The sequence below is a fragment of the Opisthocomus hoazin genome, chromosome 2 (genome assembly GCF_030867145.1).
Source record: "Opisthocomus hoazin isolate bOpiHoa1 chromosome 2, bOpiHoa1.hap1, whole genome shotgun sequence".
NCBI classification, from domain to species: domain Eukaryota; kingdom Metazoa; phylum Chordata; class Aves; order Opisthocomiformes; family Opisthocomidae; genus Opisthocomus; species Opisthocomus hoazin.
Genome location: NC_134415.1, coordinates 78,826,029 through 78,840,052, shown reverse-complemented (window position 1 = coordinate 78,840,052; position 14,024 = coordinate 78,826,029). Strand labels below are relative to the sequence as shown.

General features: G+C 50.9%; 1 protein-coding gene across 1 annotated transcript in view; it reads right to left on the bottom strand.

Annotated features, from left to right (window-relative positions):
* The window catches only part of METTL24 (methyltransferase like 24), a 48,308-nt gene extending 43,256 nt beyond the window's left edge, over positions 1-5,052 (bottom strand). The window contains exon 1 of the mRNA XM_075447090.1: positions 4,687-5,052. Within this exon, the coding sequence (XP_075303205.1) occupies positions 4,687-4,989 (303 nt within the window). The 5' untranslated portion in view covers positions 4,990-5,052. The remainder of the gene's footprint in view (positions 1-4,686) is intronic.
* Between the last annotated feature and the right edge of the window lie 8,972 nt (positions 5,053-14,024).

The following is a 14,024-nucleotide window of genomic DNA, read 5'->3' as shown; positions in this document are numbered from 1 at the left end:
AACAGCAAAAAACAATTAGTCCGTATTTACAAAGAACCAAAATACAAATGTACAAAAGTGTATGCAATGCCCATAAAAATATAATCTCATAAGATTGTTCTGGTTTAGGCAATGATACTTCATGTTTCAAACTATGTTACAACCCCAAGACAAAATACAAACGGGCCCAGCAGCTTTTAATCACTGAAGGCAAACTGTTTTATATCCCTAGATATGAGATGAAAGAGCATCCAAAATAACGCCAGGTTAACTTTGGCAGCGTACCGCACTCCCCACCTTCGGGCTGCCAGAACAACAGACGACATGATTTCCAGCTGATACTACAATTCTCAAACCGAACTCAGTACTTTGCTTGCCTGCCACCGGCACGCTTTCCGCAGACGCACCCGTGCCTGCAGCCCAGCAGCCTCCGACGTTCCTCCGAGCGCGCCTTCCAGGGGTCCCCCGCTGCACAGCTCTGCTACACCCATGCAGAAAGCAAGGCCCTGAACCTCGTTTTTTAGGGGAGACGGTCACAGCGCTCGCTACGTGAGCAAGCAGAACTGCAGGAACTTAAAACACCTGCCTGGATTAACATCGGCCTTTTTTCTTTCATCCATAACCATATGAAACTTCTTATTTTTTCCTCCTCCTCCATGGAAATAAATCTGCCCAGAAAGCAAAGAAGTCCAGCTTTTCTTAACCAGACTCCGGGAAAGGGCTCCTCCCCATTTCAGAGCAAAAGAGCCAACATACCCTAGTTACTGCAATCACTGTGATAAGAATTAGCTGTTCTCTCAAATTCCAAACACAACAATTTTTTAAATTTTTTTTTTTTAAATCATCACACCCTGCAATAATACTTTAAAACACACCTCGCACCTGTGGTGCTATGTGGGTGCAGAGCTCACTAACATCTATGGCAAGAGCAGGCACACGTGGCAAAATTTGTGTGTTTCCATGCAGCTGGAGCTTTTATCTGCTCCATGCACTGCCAGACCAGTGCTTAACACAACCAGAGCTTAGAATCCCAGTTTATAAACACTGTTGGGCGTTTTATGATCAACAACACAGTTTTACACACTCCCACCAAAATACAAATGAGGATTACAAACTTCCATTTGCTTTACATTCACAGCACAACGTATCATTCTTCCCATTCTTCAGACGACCATCACACGCTCTCAGTGCTGAATTTTCTTTATTATTTGTCAAGCAAGAGCAGCAGCAGCATCTGCTCCTCGGTAAGCTCCACCGGGAGCAAAACAGCTGGGAGCAACGCAGCTCCCAAAGGCACCAGAGCAGGCAGCTCCGGCAGCCCCCAGAGCCGCCACGTAGCTCAGTTACTTCATTCCCCGCTGCTTTCAGTTAGCAATTTTTAGGCACGCAATTTTTATGCACGAACAGGCACTTGTAACCTCGGCGGTCAAACCCTTCCATCTGCCGCGCAGCCACCCTCTCCGCCGCTGGAGATTTACCAGCAGTCAGGAAAAGTGCCCGACTGCACGGGCAGCTTCCCGCAGACACGAGGGCCGTGGATGGAGGAGTCTGCTCTGCGCCTTTCCCACCCCGTCCGGGGCTTGCTTTTTTTTCCCCTTTTGGTGCTGTTGGTTGGTTGACTACAGTTGTTCTTGGGAAATAAATAACACATCTCTGCTTCAGGAAATTTTACAGTGAGTCACAGTAGGCATAAAATAATTTCCCTGCATGTTTTTGCCATTTTTTTTTTATGTGGCCACAAAGCAGTATATTCAACTAGACCTATGGAAATGCTCTATCTGTCATCCTCAGAAATGGACTGACAATGGTTTATGGGCAGACGCAAGAGACAAAAGCACACGAAGCCCACAGCAAAAGGCAACCCCAAGCTGGTACAGCAGGGAGCCCGTCCCTCTCCCCAGGCAGCGTTCACACGCGCCAGCACGCTGCCGCCTGTCCCCAGAGGTGCTGGCAGAAGGCACAGATCGCCAGTTTCAGCGGCCTTTTCTGCTAAGAGACCCCCGTCTCGTCTTAAAACAGTCTGAAGTGACATGCAATGTTTCCTGATCAAAAAAACAAATATAAAACCAAAATACATCATCCATTATTTTTTTTAGCTATCACACACGATCTCCACTTCCACAAGAAAAAATGGCACTAGTCTGACCACTTCTGCTTTACTTCTCATCACTTTTCCCCCCCAGTATATTTCTATTCAACAACTCTACTTCAGAACCAGTAATGCCCAGAATTTCACTCCCACTGTCTCCAAAGCCTTATCTTCACTTTATGGAACAGGTTTTCTTCGCCCGAAGCAGTGTGTTCAAGCCAAATAGCTGAACGCAGAAGACACCTGACGGTCTCAAACTTAACCTGACAACTCCACCCTATATTATATTTACTAATATTATTCACTTGACTTAATTACTGGGATCCAAATGAGACCACAGGAGCAACGTGCCAACCACCACAAACCACAGCGGTGATGTTTTACCCGGAGACGCACGAAAACATGCCGTGGGCTTTCCAGAGTCTCAAGCTCTCCAGCGCCACGAGGCGCTGCCGCCTCTCCGGCACGGCGAGCAGCCTCTCCTGATGCTGCTTCTCCACCATGATTTCCTCAAAACTCCTGAGGTAAATTAGGATATGCTTTACTTTTGCCTCCTGTTCTTTGATGCCATGCTTCGCACATATTTTCAAGAAACTATCTGAATCCACAGAACCACAGAATGGCAGAGGTTGTAAGGGACCTCTGGGGATCATCTAGTCCAACCCCCCTGCCAAAGCAGGGTCTCCTACAGCAGGCTGCACAGCACTGCATCCAGGGGGTCTTGAATATCTCCAGGAAAGCAGACTCCAAAGCCTCCCTGGGCAGCCTGTTCCAGTGCTCCATCACCCTTAGAGTGAAGAAGTTCTTCCTCATGTTCAGCTGGAACTTCCTCTGCTTCAGTTTGTGCCCGCCACCCCTTGTCCTGTCACTGGGCACCACTGAAAAGAAATCCACATGATTATACCTTTTTCCCCCTCATGAAAGCCAAAGTTCTTCCATAATTACAATCACTTAAAAGTGGGGCTTTAGGAGAATACCAAGCAACATGGCGTTGACAACAAAAACTCACAAAAACTGACGCTGCAAAATCTAGATGCCTCAACACGGTATCAATACCACAGCACATCAGGATGCCACATAGTCATTCTGCTGAAGAAATACATGACAATGTCATCGTCATCGTTGCCACAGTGGTGAAGGAAGTAAGGGATTATCTCATTCCTCCTCCTAAACCTCTCAGGAAATCAGGGACAGAAAACAACAGTTTTATTTTTCCATCACAGCTCCCCATGGAAGATGAAGCGAATCTAAAATTTAAACTATACATGAGTTCGTTGTCCATCTCCTCTTTAAATAAAAAATCAATTACTGGGGGCGCACAGGCAAAGAAAAGGAAGCAGAATTGCAAAGGAGACCCCATGATCACAGGACATCTGCTCCAATGGTGGGCTGGATGTTAGCGAGAGGTCTCTTCCTCAAGGGAGCCCGAGCAAACCCAGATAAAGCTTCAGTTCAAGAACAGAAGAAGGATTACCCATTCCACAGATAACTCTGGTTTTATTCTTGCCAAGTCAAACATCAGAAATAGTCATTTACTTTGACCACGAAGCCAGTCCCACATCTAGCAAAATCCCATTTGCTTCTGTTCATGGTCACTCCAGCTCCTTTAAGTATCTGCACACCTCCGCACAAACCACTACCACCGCACTGGACAGCGGGGCCTCAAAAGAGGTGACCAACCACTCTTATCCAGCCTTCGAAAACTGGCTCCCCCACCCTGAAAGACTGCAAAGAAAACTCAGCAGAAGAAACATCCGAATCTGTAAGTGACTGCTGAGAAACCGGCACCTGCCGCAGCAGCTTGCTGAAGCAGGCAGCATCCCGCTGCCAGTCACACCGGCAGCTCGCTGGGGGAAGAGGTCAGTACTGGCGCTCCTCGCGCTTGCCAAACTTCAGATGGTCCTCACGTCTCCAAAAGGCTTCACAACCACTGCCACGCCTGAACCTAATCACAGGTCCATTTACCAACACATTAACCCTCACGGGGACTGCGTCTCAGAAACGTTTCTTGACATCCTTCTGCAAACGGAGTGACATTTGGATACCGAGAACGCCAAAGGGCCGAGGGCTTCCCCAAGCTCGCTGCTGCTGGGGGTGCCTCAGCCTGCCGGGCAAGCCTGGTGACCCCGGGCCAAGGCCACCCCTCCAGACCAAGGTCTGACCCCGGTCAGCCCCCGCACCGGCACGCTCCACCTCTCCTGCAGCCGAGCAGCATCCCCCAGAACAATTCCCCTGGCGATGAGATGCCTTCCTGGGAAGCCATCACCACACCTCACCTCACCTCAGGCCACCTCAGTTCACCTCACCTCACCTCAGGCCACCTCACCTCACCTCAGGCCACCTCACCTCAGGCCACCTCACCTCAGGCCACCTCACCTCACCACACCGACACCCTCCGGCCACCCCTCCCCGGGCACCATCGACCCCTCCGCAGCGGGCAACGGGGCTCGGCTGTCCCCCAGCGGCCGCAGAGCCCAGCCCCGACCGGGGGCACCCCGGGAGCCCGATGACCCTCACCTCCGCCTCACGGGGAGAAGAGGCTCCGCAAGCCCCCTCCTGTCGCGACACAGTGGGCGACATCCACCCCCCCTCCTCCCCCGCAGCCTGCCCTGCCCTACCTTCCCGCGGCGGCCGCCCGGGGGCTGCGGGGAGCAGCAGCCGGGCTCGGCGCTCCCCCGCCGGCCGCTCCGCACGTAGGTGACCCGCCGCCTGCCCGCCGCCGCCGCGCCCGGCTGCCGCTCCGCGCCCCGGGCGGCGGGGGGCGCCCGCCCCGCCGCCCCCGCCCCCGCCCCTGCCGCCCGGGGCTTCTCCTCCGGGCACCGGGACCGCCTGATGCCCAGCTGCAGGCAGAGGAAGAGCGCGGCCGAGAGCAGGCAGAGGCGGAATGCCGGGCCCCGCCACAGCGGCCGCTCCTTGGGCATGGCGGCGGGGGCTCGCCCTGCCCGGCGCTGCCGCCTCGGGGCTCATGCCGCCGCCGGGCCGGGCCCCGCCGCCCGCCGCCGAAAGTTGGGAGACCCCGCCCCGAGCGGGGCCGGCCGGGGAGGGGCCGCCGCGCCCCTGCCGCTGTACCGGGCCGCCGGGGGTGCCCGCCTGCGGCCGGCCCGGGGGACGCGGCTGCGGGCAGCCGGACCACGCCAGAGCTGCCCTCCCGTCACCTCAGCCCGGCCTCGCGGTGTGGAAAGGATTCGCTCGTTAGCGCGTCCGTGCTGCTTCGCGTTAATCGCTGTGACCTCGTCAGGCGGTGGAGTTTTGCCGGAGGGCTGGGTGTCCTCCGCCCCTGCTCTGCCCTGGTGAGGCCCCGGCTGGAGTGCTGCACCCAGCTCTGGGCTCCCCAGTTCGAGAAAGATGAGGAGCTACTGGGGAGAGTCCAGCGGAGGGCTACGAGGATGATGAGGGGACTGGAGCATCTCTCCTACGAGGAAAGGCTGAGGGAGCTGGGCTTGTTGAGCCTGAAGAAGAGAAGGCTGAGAGGGGACCTAATAAATGCTTATAAATATCTGAAGGGTGGGTGTCAGGAGGATGGGGCCAAGCTCTTTTCAGTGGTGCCCAGCAACAGGACAAGGGGCAATGGGCACAAACTGAAGCACAGGAAGTTCCATCTGAGCATGAGGAAGAACTTCTTCCCTCTGAGGGTGACGGAGCACTGGAACAGGCTGCCCAGGGAGGTTGTGGAGTCTCCTTCTCTGGAGATATTCAAGACCCGCCTGGACAAGGTCCTGTGCAGCCTGCTGTAGGTGACCCTGCTTTGGCAGGGGGGGTGGACTAGATGATCCCCAGAGGTCCCTTCCAACCCCGAACATTCTGTGATTCTGTGGTTCTGTGGTATTGTTCATGCTTAAGTAAACGAAAGGGCAGCCCAGCCCTGGAAGTAAGGACTTTGTGGAAGGTTGGAGCTGTCCATGAAGGATAAAGGGCACCCCTGGACAGCCAAGACCATGGCAGCACCCGAGCCCCTCCGACACGTCTTTGAAGCCCTCCCAGCATCGCCTGGTGTTATGGATGAGTAACTCCAGCAAGGCTGGCTCCAGGGACATCTGTATCAACAGGAAAGCAGCAAGAATGCTGCAGGAATAGAGTTGTTTTGCAAAGTTTTACTGTGATTAGTAACAGGTGGCGTGGGTGTAAGTCATCAGTCAAATCGTGTTGGACTGGGACGTTTGAAGGGTGTGAGAGCCCTGCATGAAGCCGCAGTTCGGGTGCCCCGGTTTGGCTTCACCCACGAGGGAAGGGCTCTGGGTGAGCTGAGCAGGGCCGAGAGGCAGTGCAGGGGCAGGGAGGGCCTTTTGTCTTCAAACAGGGACACGCCACACGGAAATACCGAAGTGCGCAGCCCAGCTTTGGTCTTAAGGTACAGTGCTAAACCGTCACTGAGTGGTGGTGGTTGGTGGGGTTCTCTGAAGCAGGAACCATGGGTGGGGAGAGGCATCGGTGGCAGGAGGGTGTTCCCAGGTGGGACGTGCAGGACACGGACACACACCTAATCCCCATTTCTTTCACCGAGTAGGGGAGGGAGGCTGTGACTCTTGTCCCCTGCGTGCAGCACTGCTCTTCTAGTGCCCCTGGCTTTTCTGCTGGCAAGAGAGAGGCTTTCTGCACTGAGCTCCTCCTCTCTCCTCTCCGCTGTCCTCTCTGCCAGCAGCAGCCTGCATGGCTCCTCTCTGAGCTCTCCCGTGTGTCCACAGCCTGGGGCAGAGCCGGAACTGGCTGCTGCTAGGGGAGCAGGTCAGAGAGCAGCACTGGGAGAAGTGGAGCCCTGCAGCAGCCGAGCAACCGGGACCTGCTGGCAGCAGGACAGAGGAGCTGTGCTCGGGAAGATAAGGGAGGGAGCCGTGATCTGTCTGCAGATGTGGGATTTCAAGCCTGGCTCCAAGCACAGGTCCACTGGCAGGCCAGCCGCATGCTCCCTGCCATTTAAATATTGGTGTTGTCTTTTTTAAGGTAAACTATTCTGCTACATTAGGTTAAAGCAATTCCATGGTTGTTTTCAACCACCCTGAATGCAGGCTCCTCTTGGAAGGGGGTAGGTGGCAGCCCTGCCTGCCATTCCTGCAGCAGAAGGGGGACTCCTTTGTCCTGAGCTAAGCCAAACCAGGACAATGACCCAGATGAAAACTGACTCAAGAAAAACTCTATCTGGACCAGCTTCCTAATAGACCCAGACACCGTTTTCGGTACCATCCTGTCTTATAGTCAGCCTACAGCCAATGTGGGACAGCCTCCGGGTGGTTTATGGCTCCAGGGAAATGCAGTGCAGATCAGAGCCCTCCTCCCCCTGCCCCTGCTCAGGGGTCCCCGTCCCTCCCTTGAGCTGGTGCTTGCCACAGGTAAGTGAGCTGGCTCTGGCAGCTGACCTGTCTGACAACACTTTTGCTTTGTTTCCACTCCCTTTAGGTGGCTCAAGAGTGCATCAGACAAGCCCTGGTGCTAGTGCGAAGGAGGAACACATTTATGAGGGCAGAGGGAGAGTGTGGCTGCAACAACCACGACTGATACCAGCTTAAGAGAGACGGGCACCCAACGCCATCCATGAGCATTGCCTGGAGTTCATCAACAGAAGGTCACTCAGGCAGGCACAGGGCCACCTGTGCATCACTTTGCTCCTCCGTGTGAAATGGCGTCGTTCTTCTGGAGGACAGAAGCAACGTCATTGCTCAGGGAAGAGAGGTTTGTGTATACACCGAGTACACTAGATGCAGGGATAAACATGACAAGACACAAGACTTGCAATACTGCTTAGCCAGAATCATTATATCACAAAATTGTTAGCACTAAGGTTGTTTTAAACTATCAGCATCTGGTCAATAAATAATGGCATGTGAAGGTCTTATTAAAATAAAAGTTTGTCTTTGCATGGTTATGGAGAAAACCTTAAAGGCAGGAGTATAAAGGTCAAGACTCAAGAAGTATAAAGTGCCCAAATAAATTTTAGAACTCTCTCTGGAAGTTTAATCCTTGAGAAATCAAAACTTTCCTAAAAGCTTGAATAATGCATACTCAAATAAAAGAGGTCTGACTGAGCAGAATAAAAACCACAAGGTCTTCCTTGGTTTTAGCATCACAGGTTCATTTGTTGTTCTTCTCTCATTGTATAGCTTCAACAGAAAGTTCAAATACTTGAATCCAGCCACTCTTCGTGTCATCGCTGAGCTGTAACTGGACGTGCTGACCTTGTAAGAGACATTCTCTTCCTTAGAAAGCTGATCAGCCCCAAAATTGTGAGTTTGCTAAGAGTGATGCTGATAAAGAACAGTTTGTGAATTCAACTCGGTGTTTTCATTTTGCTTTTGTATTTTAACAAACGATTTAATTTCTCATGCTTCTCCCCAGTCTCTTTTAGAGAGATGGGCCTTTTTGAAGTGATTGCTGGGAAATACAGCTTCTGCAAAGTTTCACAGCTTCTCCTAAACATACTCACTCTGTGAGTCAGGCAGCAAATAGCCTCCCCTCCCTGTTGTCCCCAAACCAAGATGTATAGTGTTAGAGGAAAATATAACATGCTGGATCCAACAGAGCACAAAGTACTGCCGTGTAATGCAAGGAGTAACCGAAACAGCGACTCTGAACATGAGCATGCAACTTCTGCTGAGAGCAGCGAGCATTATGCCCTGATAACCCAAATCAGAAAGTGGTTCTACTGTGTCTACTTTCTGTGCAGGTGCCACAGATTTCTACAGCTCCCTTAATTTCTCCGGGAAAAGTCTTTAAAAACGTAAGATTCTTCCCACGTTTACAAACTTGTCTATGGTAAGAGCACAGTGCTAAACGTCTAGAAGGAAAATGTCCATTTCTTCGGTGCTGTCTTTGCTGCTTATGAATTACATTTTGCCTGGGATGTTGCTGGTAGCAAAATCTCTCCTTTGCAGCAGTTACTTCATGTTGTTCTGTTTTATGGCCATTTTCAGCTCAAACATCTTGCCTGCCACCATCCGTCTTCTGCCTCCGCCCACTGTCAGGGCTTCTGTTTATCTTCTGGGTAGTCAAAATGTCTGCCCAGCTCCCTGCGCAAAATTAAACCCCAGGCAGGAAAAACTCCACTGGGAATTCCCTGGATTCTCCAAGGGCTGTTAATGGAAGTCAAACATTCCTCCTATAAAATGAATAAATGAATAAAAATACTATTTTGGACTCTGCTTAACAACCCCACTGGAATTGGTACAAGCCACTTGCCAAAATCCACAGGACAGAGCGATGGAAGACTTTTTTCTCCTTTCCTCCCTCCTACACTCCTGGCTAATGCTTTGCAAACCGGAGCGACGTTAGTCCGTGTACATGGAAACAGAGAGGTTTTGTGTAGAAACTTTCACAAGGTCGTTTTAAAAGTGGCTGCTTGAAGAGAAGCACAGTGTGTCCTTCCCCGCAGATCAGATGCGTGTGCCTCTGATCCCGAGCCTGCAAGAGGCGGAGCTTTGGTCCAAGTCTGTTTTATTGCCCTGCACATTTACATGCCAAAGCTCTGCCACAGCCCTGAGGAACGTGGGATGAAATGTTTATAGCTCCCCAGGAGACTTCTCAGAGGTGGCTTCGCTGCAAGCCTGGTCTCACTTCTGCCCCTTAAAACTGCAGCTGGAAATCCTGGGAAGTATTTCTCTGTGCACCAAGCGACAGACCTCCCTGGAGCCTGCACGCAGCCAGCAGCTCCTCAAGGGAGGTACAGCCCTTACTCCTTCCCGTGCCTTAAATCCCACTGAGAACTCAGAGAAAGAATCTCTTTATGTTATCTTTTAGATGTTAGCAATGGAGAGCTAAATTGGCCACATTGGTCTATTACCCACTTACCGCGGCTGAGAAATGCGCGTCTGAACAGCTGTCAAGGCTAAAGCTCAGCTGCGTGGATCAGTAAAACCACTTCTCAGCTCGCCACTGGTCGGGGTGAAGATAACAGCTGAAAAAAAGATATGTTCATGCAGTCTCCCATTAGGTCTCCTCAAGCTCGTGGGCTGTTCAGGCAGCTTAACGCAAGATTGATCTTGCTCTTCAGCAGCTCAGCGCGAGGCACAGGCAGCAGCTCTCCTCTCCCTCCAGCTGCAGAGAGATTCAAACATCGCAGCCTAGCCGCACTCTCCGGATTTGATGAAAGAGATATCTGATAATTAATGGCCTGGAGAGGAGTCTGTAGATCAAGGTTTACCTCCGAGTGACGCTCTCGTGCATTTGCACGCATACATACCTGTACCTGTGCACATACATTCGCTGCAGGAGTGAGAAGGGTGATGAGACAGTCCTTCAGGAGCAGAGGCTTTGCAGCTCTCTGCTGTCCCTGGGCCTTACCTTTATTTATTTAACCCTAGTCTTCGTGGTACCTACGAATGCAGCTATTGCCTCCAGCAGCCATATTTCACTCCTGGAGAGGAGCAACAGTGAGTTTACGGTCTGCCTTCTACTGAATTGTCTAATCATTCAGAACAAGGAAAGCTCTGCCTGCTTTTTAAAGTAAGGGCTGGCAATTTTCTTGAGCAGATACTGGTATAAAAATTGAAAACAGGTATCGCCATTTTTAAAAAAAACATTCCAGTTTACAGAAATTAAACAGTGATAGCTCATATGCAGTTCATATGCTATTGCACAAAGATTTTTGCAATATGAGTTGGTTGTCTGTATTTCCCCTGTATCTATACTGTAATCCCAAACAGATATCCAGCTTTGCTTAAAAATTACCCCGCATTTCTATTACAAACTCCTGTTTTCTGTATGTTTTAAAGATTACCTTGCTGTTACTCTGGGCTCATCTTTCTCCCTTTTTTCGGATGCAATAAATTTTACTGTCATTTTTACACTTCTAAGCTCGAGGATTAATGTCTTTCATTAAAAAATGTAATTTGGCAAATAGATTAATCTATAATGCTCAGAATTCTACAGAACACCACAGCTGGAGTAGTAATTACGGCTTTAAGGAGTTATATAAACCTTTTTATTGCATGTTTTTAATGGGTTTACATAGTACAATACAAATGCCAAAGTATTTATGCAGGGGATAGCAACAGCACTGGAGTAATCTAGCAGATGTCACAATCTGATCACTGAGAGCGACTTTCATCTGCAAGCGCTCAGGGAAAAGAGCTCTCCAAGGGGTGAAGAGATGCGAGGCAGAGCGCCGGGGGCTGCTAAGGAGATGAACAGCAGCAACGTGTTCCAGGTAGCAGTCTCACAAACAAACGAAGACCCAGAATTAATGCGCTGTGCACTTTTTCTGCAGTCTGTCTGGCAATGTTATTTGATATACTGGCATGTGTCTGTACAGTTTATGCCTCATTAAAGGCAACAGGATAAAATAAAAGCTGGGAGTGGCTGGCAGCATCCTTGATGGACCTGATGGGCAAAAAGCAGCTTTCATAGGATAGGAGGCATGCAAAAATGTCCTGGACCAGTACACAGGCCAATTTAATAATATGCATCCACCTTTAATAAAGGTCTCACCCACGTGTCTGAAAAGTGTCCCATCTTTGCAGCGCACTAAATTCAGTATCACTGTCTTAATCTGTAACAACAGGGTGGCTTTTCTGAATTCTTGCCATGTGGCCAGCCAAACTTCTCCTGCAACTGGTTGCATTTTAAATATCTGAAACAAAATCCTAATGAGGAGGAGAGAAATAGCCTTGCCCTCAGCAGAAAAGATGCCACAGCTCCCCTGCAGCCGAGCAGCCTGGCCGGGACCAGATGGTGAGGATAAAACTCTGTCCTCTTCCCGCAGGCTCCTCTGAGGGCAGTTTGCCCTCAATACCATTTAGAGCAGCAGTGGTGTTGTGCAGATATCAGAATCGATCCAAAGTAGAATAACCTCCTTAGCCTGGAGTCTGTATGTAGGTTAGGTGTTACCGCAGGGGTCATCCCTTCGGCATGTGTCTTCCCACAGCGTGTCTGCCTCCGTCCTCAGCCGTGGACACAGAAAGCAGGAGTTCAACCGGGCTCTTTGAAGACGCACTGGGAAGGACGAAGCAGGTTTGTGAAGGTGCAGACACCCCTGCAGCCATCGCTCTGGGTGATGAACGCTCACCCAGGCTAACGCTTGTGGCTGTGCCCCAGCTCCCGGCTTGCTTGCAGGCTCCTTGTTAGGAGGAGAACCCTTTGCCAGAATGCATTGAATTTCTTCAGGAACAAGGTCATTTCTCTGTACTCTGCCAGGAGGTAAAGTACGCGCTTCTAACAGTGCAGAGACTCTTTTCAGAGCACGCGTGGTGCCTGCAGCTGTCCTGGTGGCAAGGCTGGAGGCAAAGCTGCGGAGGAAAGCCTGCCCTGCTGTCTGTCCTGTCAGCGCAGCAGAGGTGGCACGGAGCAGGCAGGACTGTCTCTGAGGGCACTTACCTCTCCCACAAGGCAAAGGAGAAGCAACTGCTCTGGGCCGTAGCTGGGTCAATGCCCGAAGCCAGGCGAGCGCAGGAACCTCCCGGCACAGGCAGGGAGAGACCCCAGCGCTGGGACCTGCAGAGCAGTGGCTGGAGGAGTCAAATTTTCACACTGGCTTCTTACTCCTCCCTCAGGCTTAATGCGAAGGGAAGACGATGATCGCTGATGTGCAGCAACCGGAGCCTTTAGGAATCGAGGGCTTTGTGCTCAATCTTTGTGCTGAAGTGCTCAGCCTTACGCTGGGAAGACAAACAGCAGCAAGATTGCTCTCAGCAACCCAGACAAGAACATTTTAGTGCATAATTATGGACGAGATGCAAGAGGACGAAAAAAGAGGGAAAACATCTGTTCGCACAGAGTTTATTGCTGTTCACTTAAGAGGCCCATTAAATGACAGAAAAAGCTATTTATCCTTCTGTTTGAGCCAATTACCCTGCTGCAAATCTCTGTAGCAATTCACCCCATGATTATTCCGGGAGTGCTGATGCTGTGCAGATACACTCACTGCACAGAGAAAGGCGCGGACTTTGCCCACCAAGGCTTGCGGAGGGATTTTCAGAAGTGGGGTAGCCAGTGCTTCTCAAGGTCTTTTAACTTACACTTTCACTGTGCTCAAGCCACCATCCTATGGAACTGCTACAGAGCAAGATAACAGAACTGCCACAGAACCACCTAGCTTTTTCAAAAGCTCATTTGCAGTGAAATATTGCCTTATTATTAACCACTGTGGAGAAGCGGGTTGTTTCTCGGAGTCTTTTCCTGAGCTTTAGGTGCCTCAGCCCCTGTCTTTCAAAAATAGAAAGGAGCTTATTTATTCAAAGCACACCTGAAAGTGGAATTGCTCTTCTTGTAGCCACTCTCTCAGCAATACAGGATGTGAGAAGCCCAAATCCAGTTCTCTGCACGCTCAGAGGAGATCAGCTGTCCCACCGACCAGCAGACCACTCAGCTCACCAGGCTGCGAGGCGTGCGGGGAGGAGAGGCTTCATCTCCTTGAAGCCCAGCCGTGCACTCATTTGGCAAGAAGGAAAGTGAGCGTGAGGCTCCTTCCGTGGCTATAGTGCATTCCCTGAGGGAAGGGTTGTTTTCCAGGCCTTCACTTTAGCCAGAAAGCCAGCTGGAGTTGAGCATGCAAGTGCTTCAGAAACACCTGCGGCTGGCTCAGTTGCTGAATTCTTTGGTGATACAGAAACTAAACAAACCTCCACTCCCCTGTTTGGCTCATAAATGTAAGTAAAGGCTAATGGAAGGCTTGTGTATCAGCTGGTCCACTGAGACTTTGCAGAAGTTAAATAAAAAGGTAGCAGAGGTGACAGTGACAGGAGCGCAGCGTGTGATGCACGTGGTGCACAGCTCTTGCTACATGAGAAACGCGTTGGCCCCATGGTAGGTAGCAGACGTGAACAGGAACGGAGGAAAGCAGTGTGGGACAGTGTTCTCCTGGTGCTGGCTGCTGTCAGCAGTGTGAGACAGTCTCAGAGGAGGAAAAACAAATCTCAGGAAAAAGATTCCCTTGAAATTTCCTTTACATTTGAAAATACTGGTTTTATAAAGTTGTTCACTTTCAGAAAAGTTTTCGTTCCACTTTCTTTTCTCCCCAGCTGCCCCCTTTCCT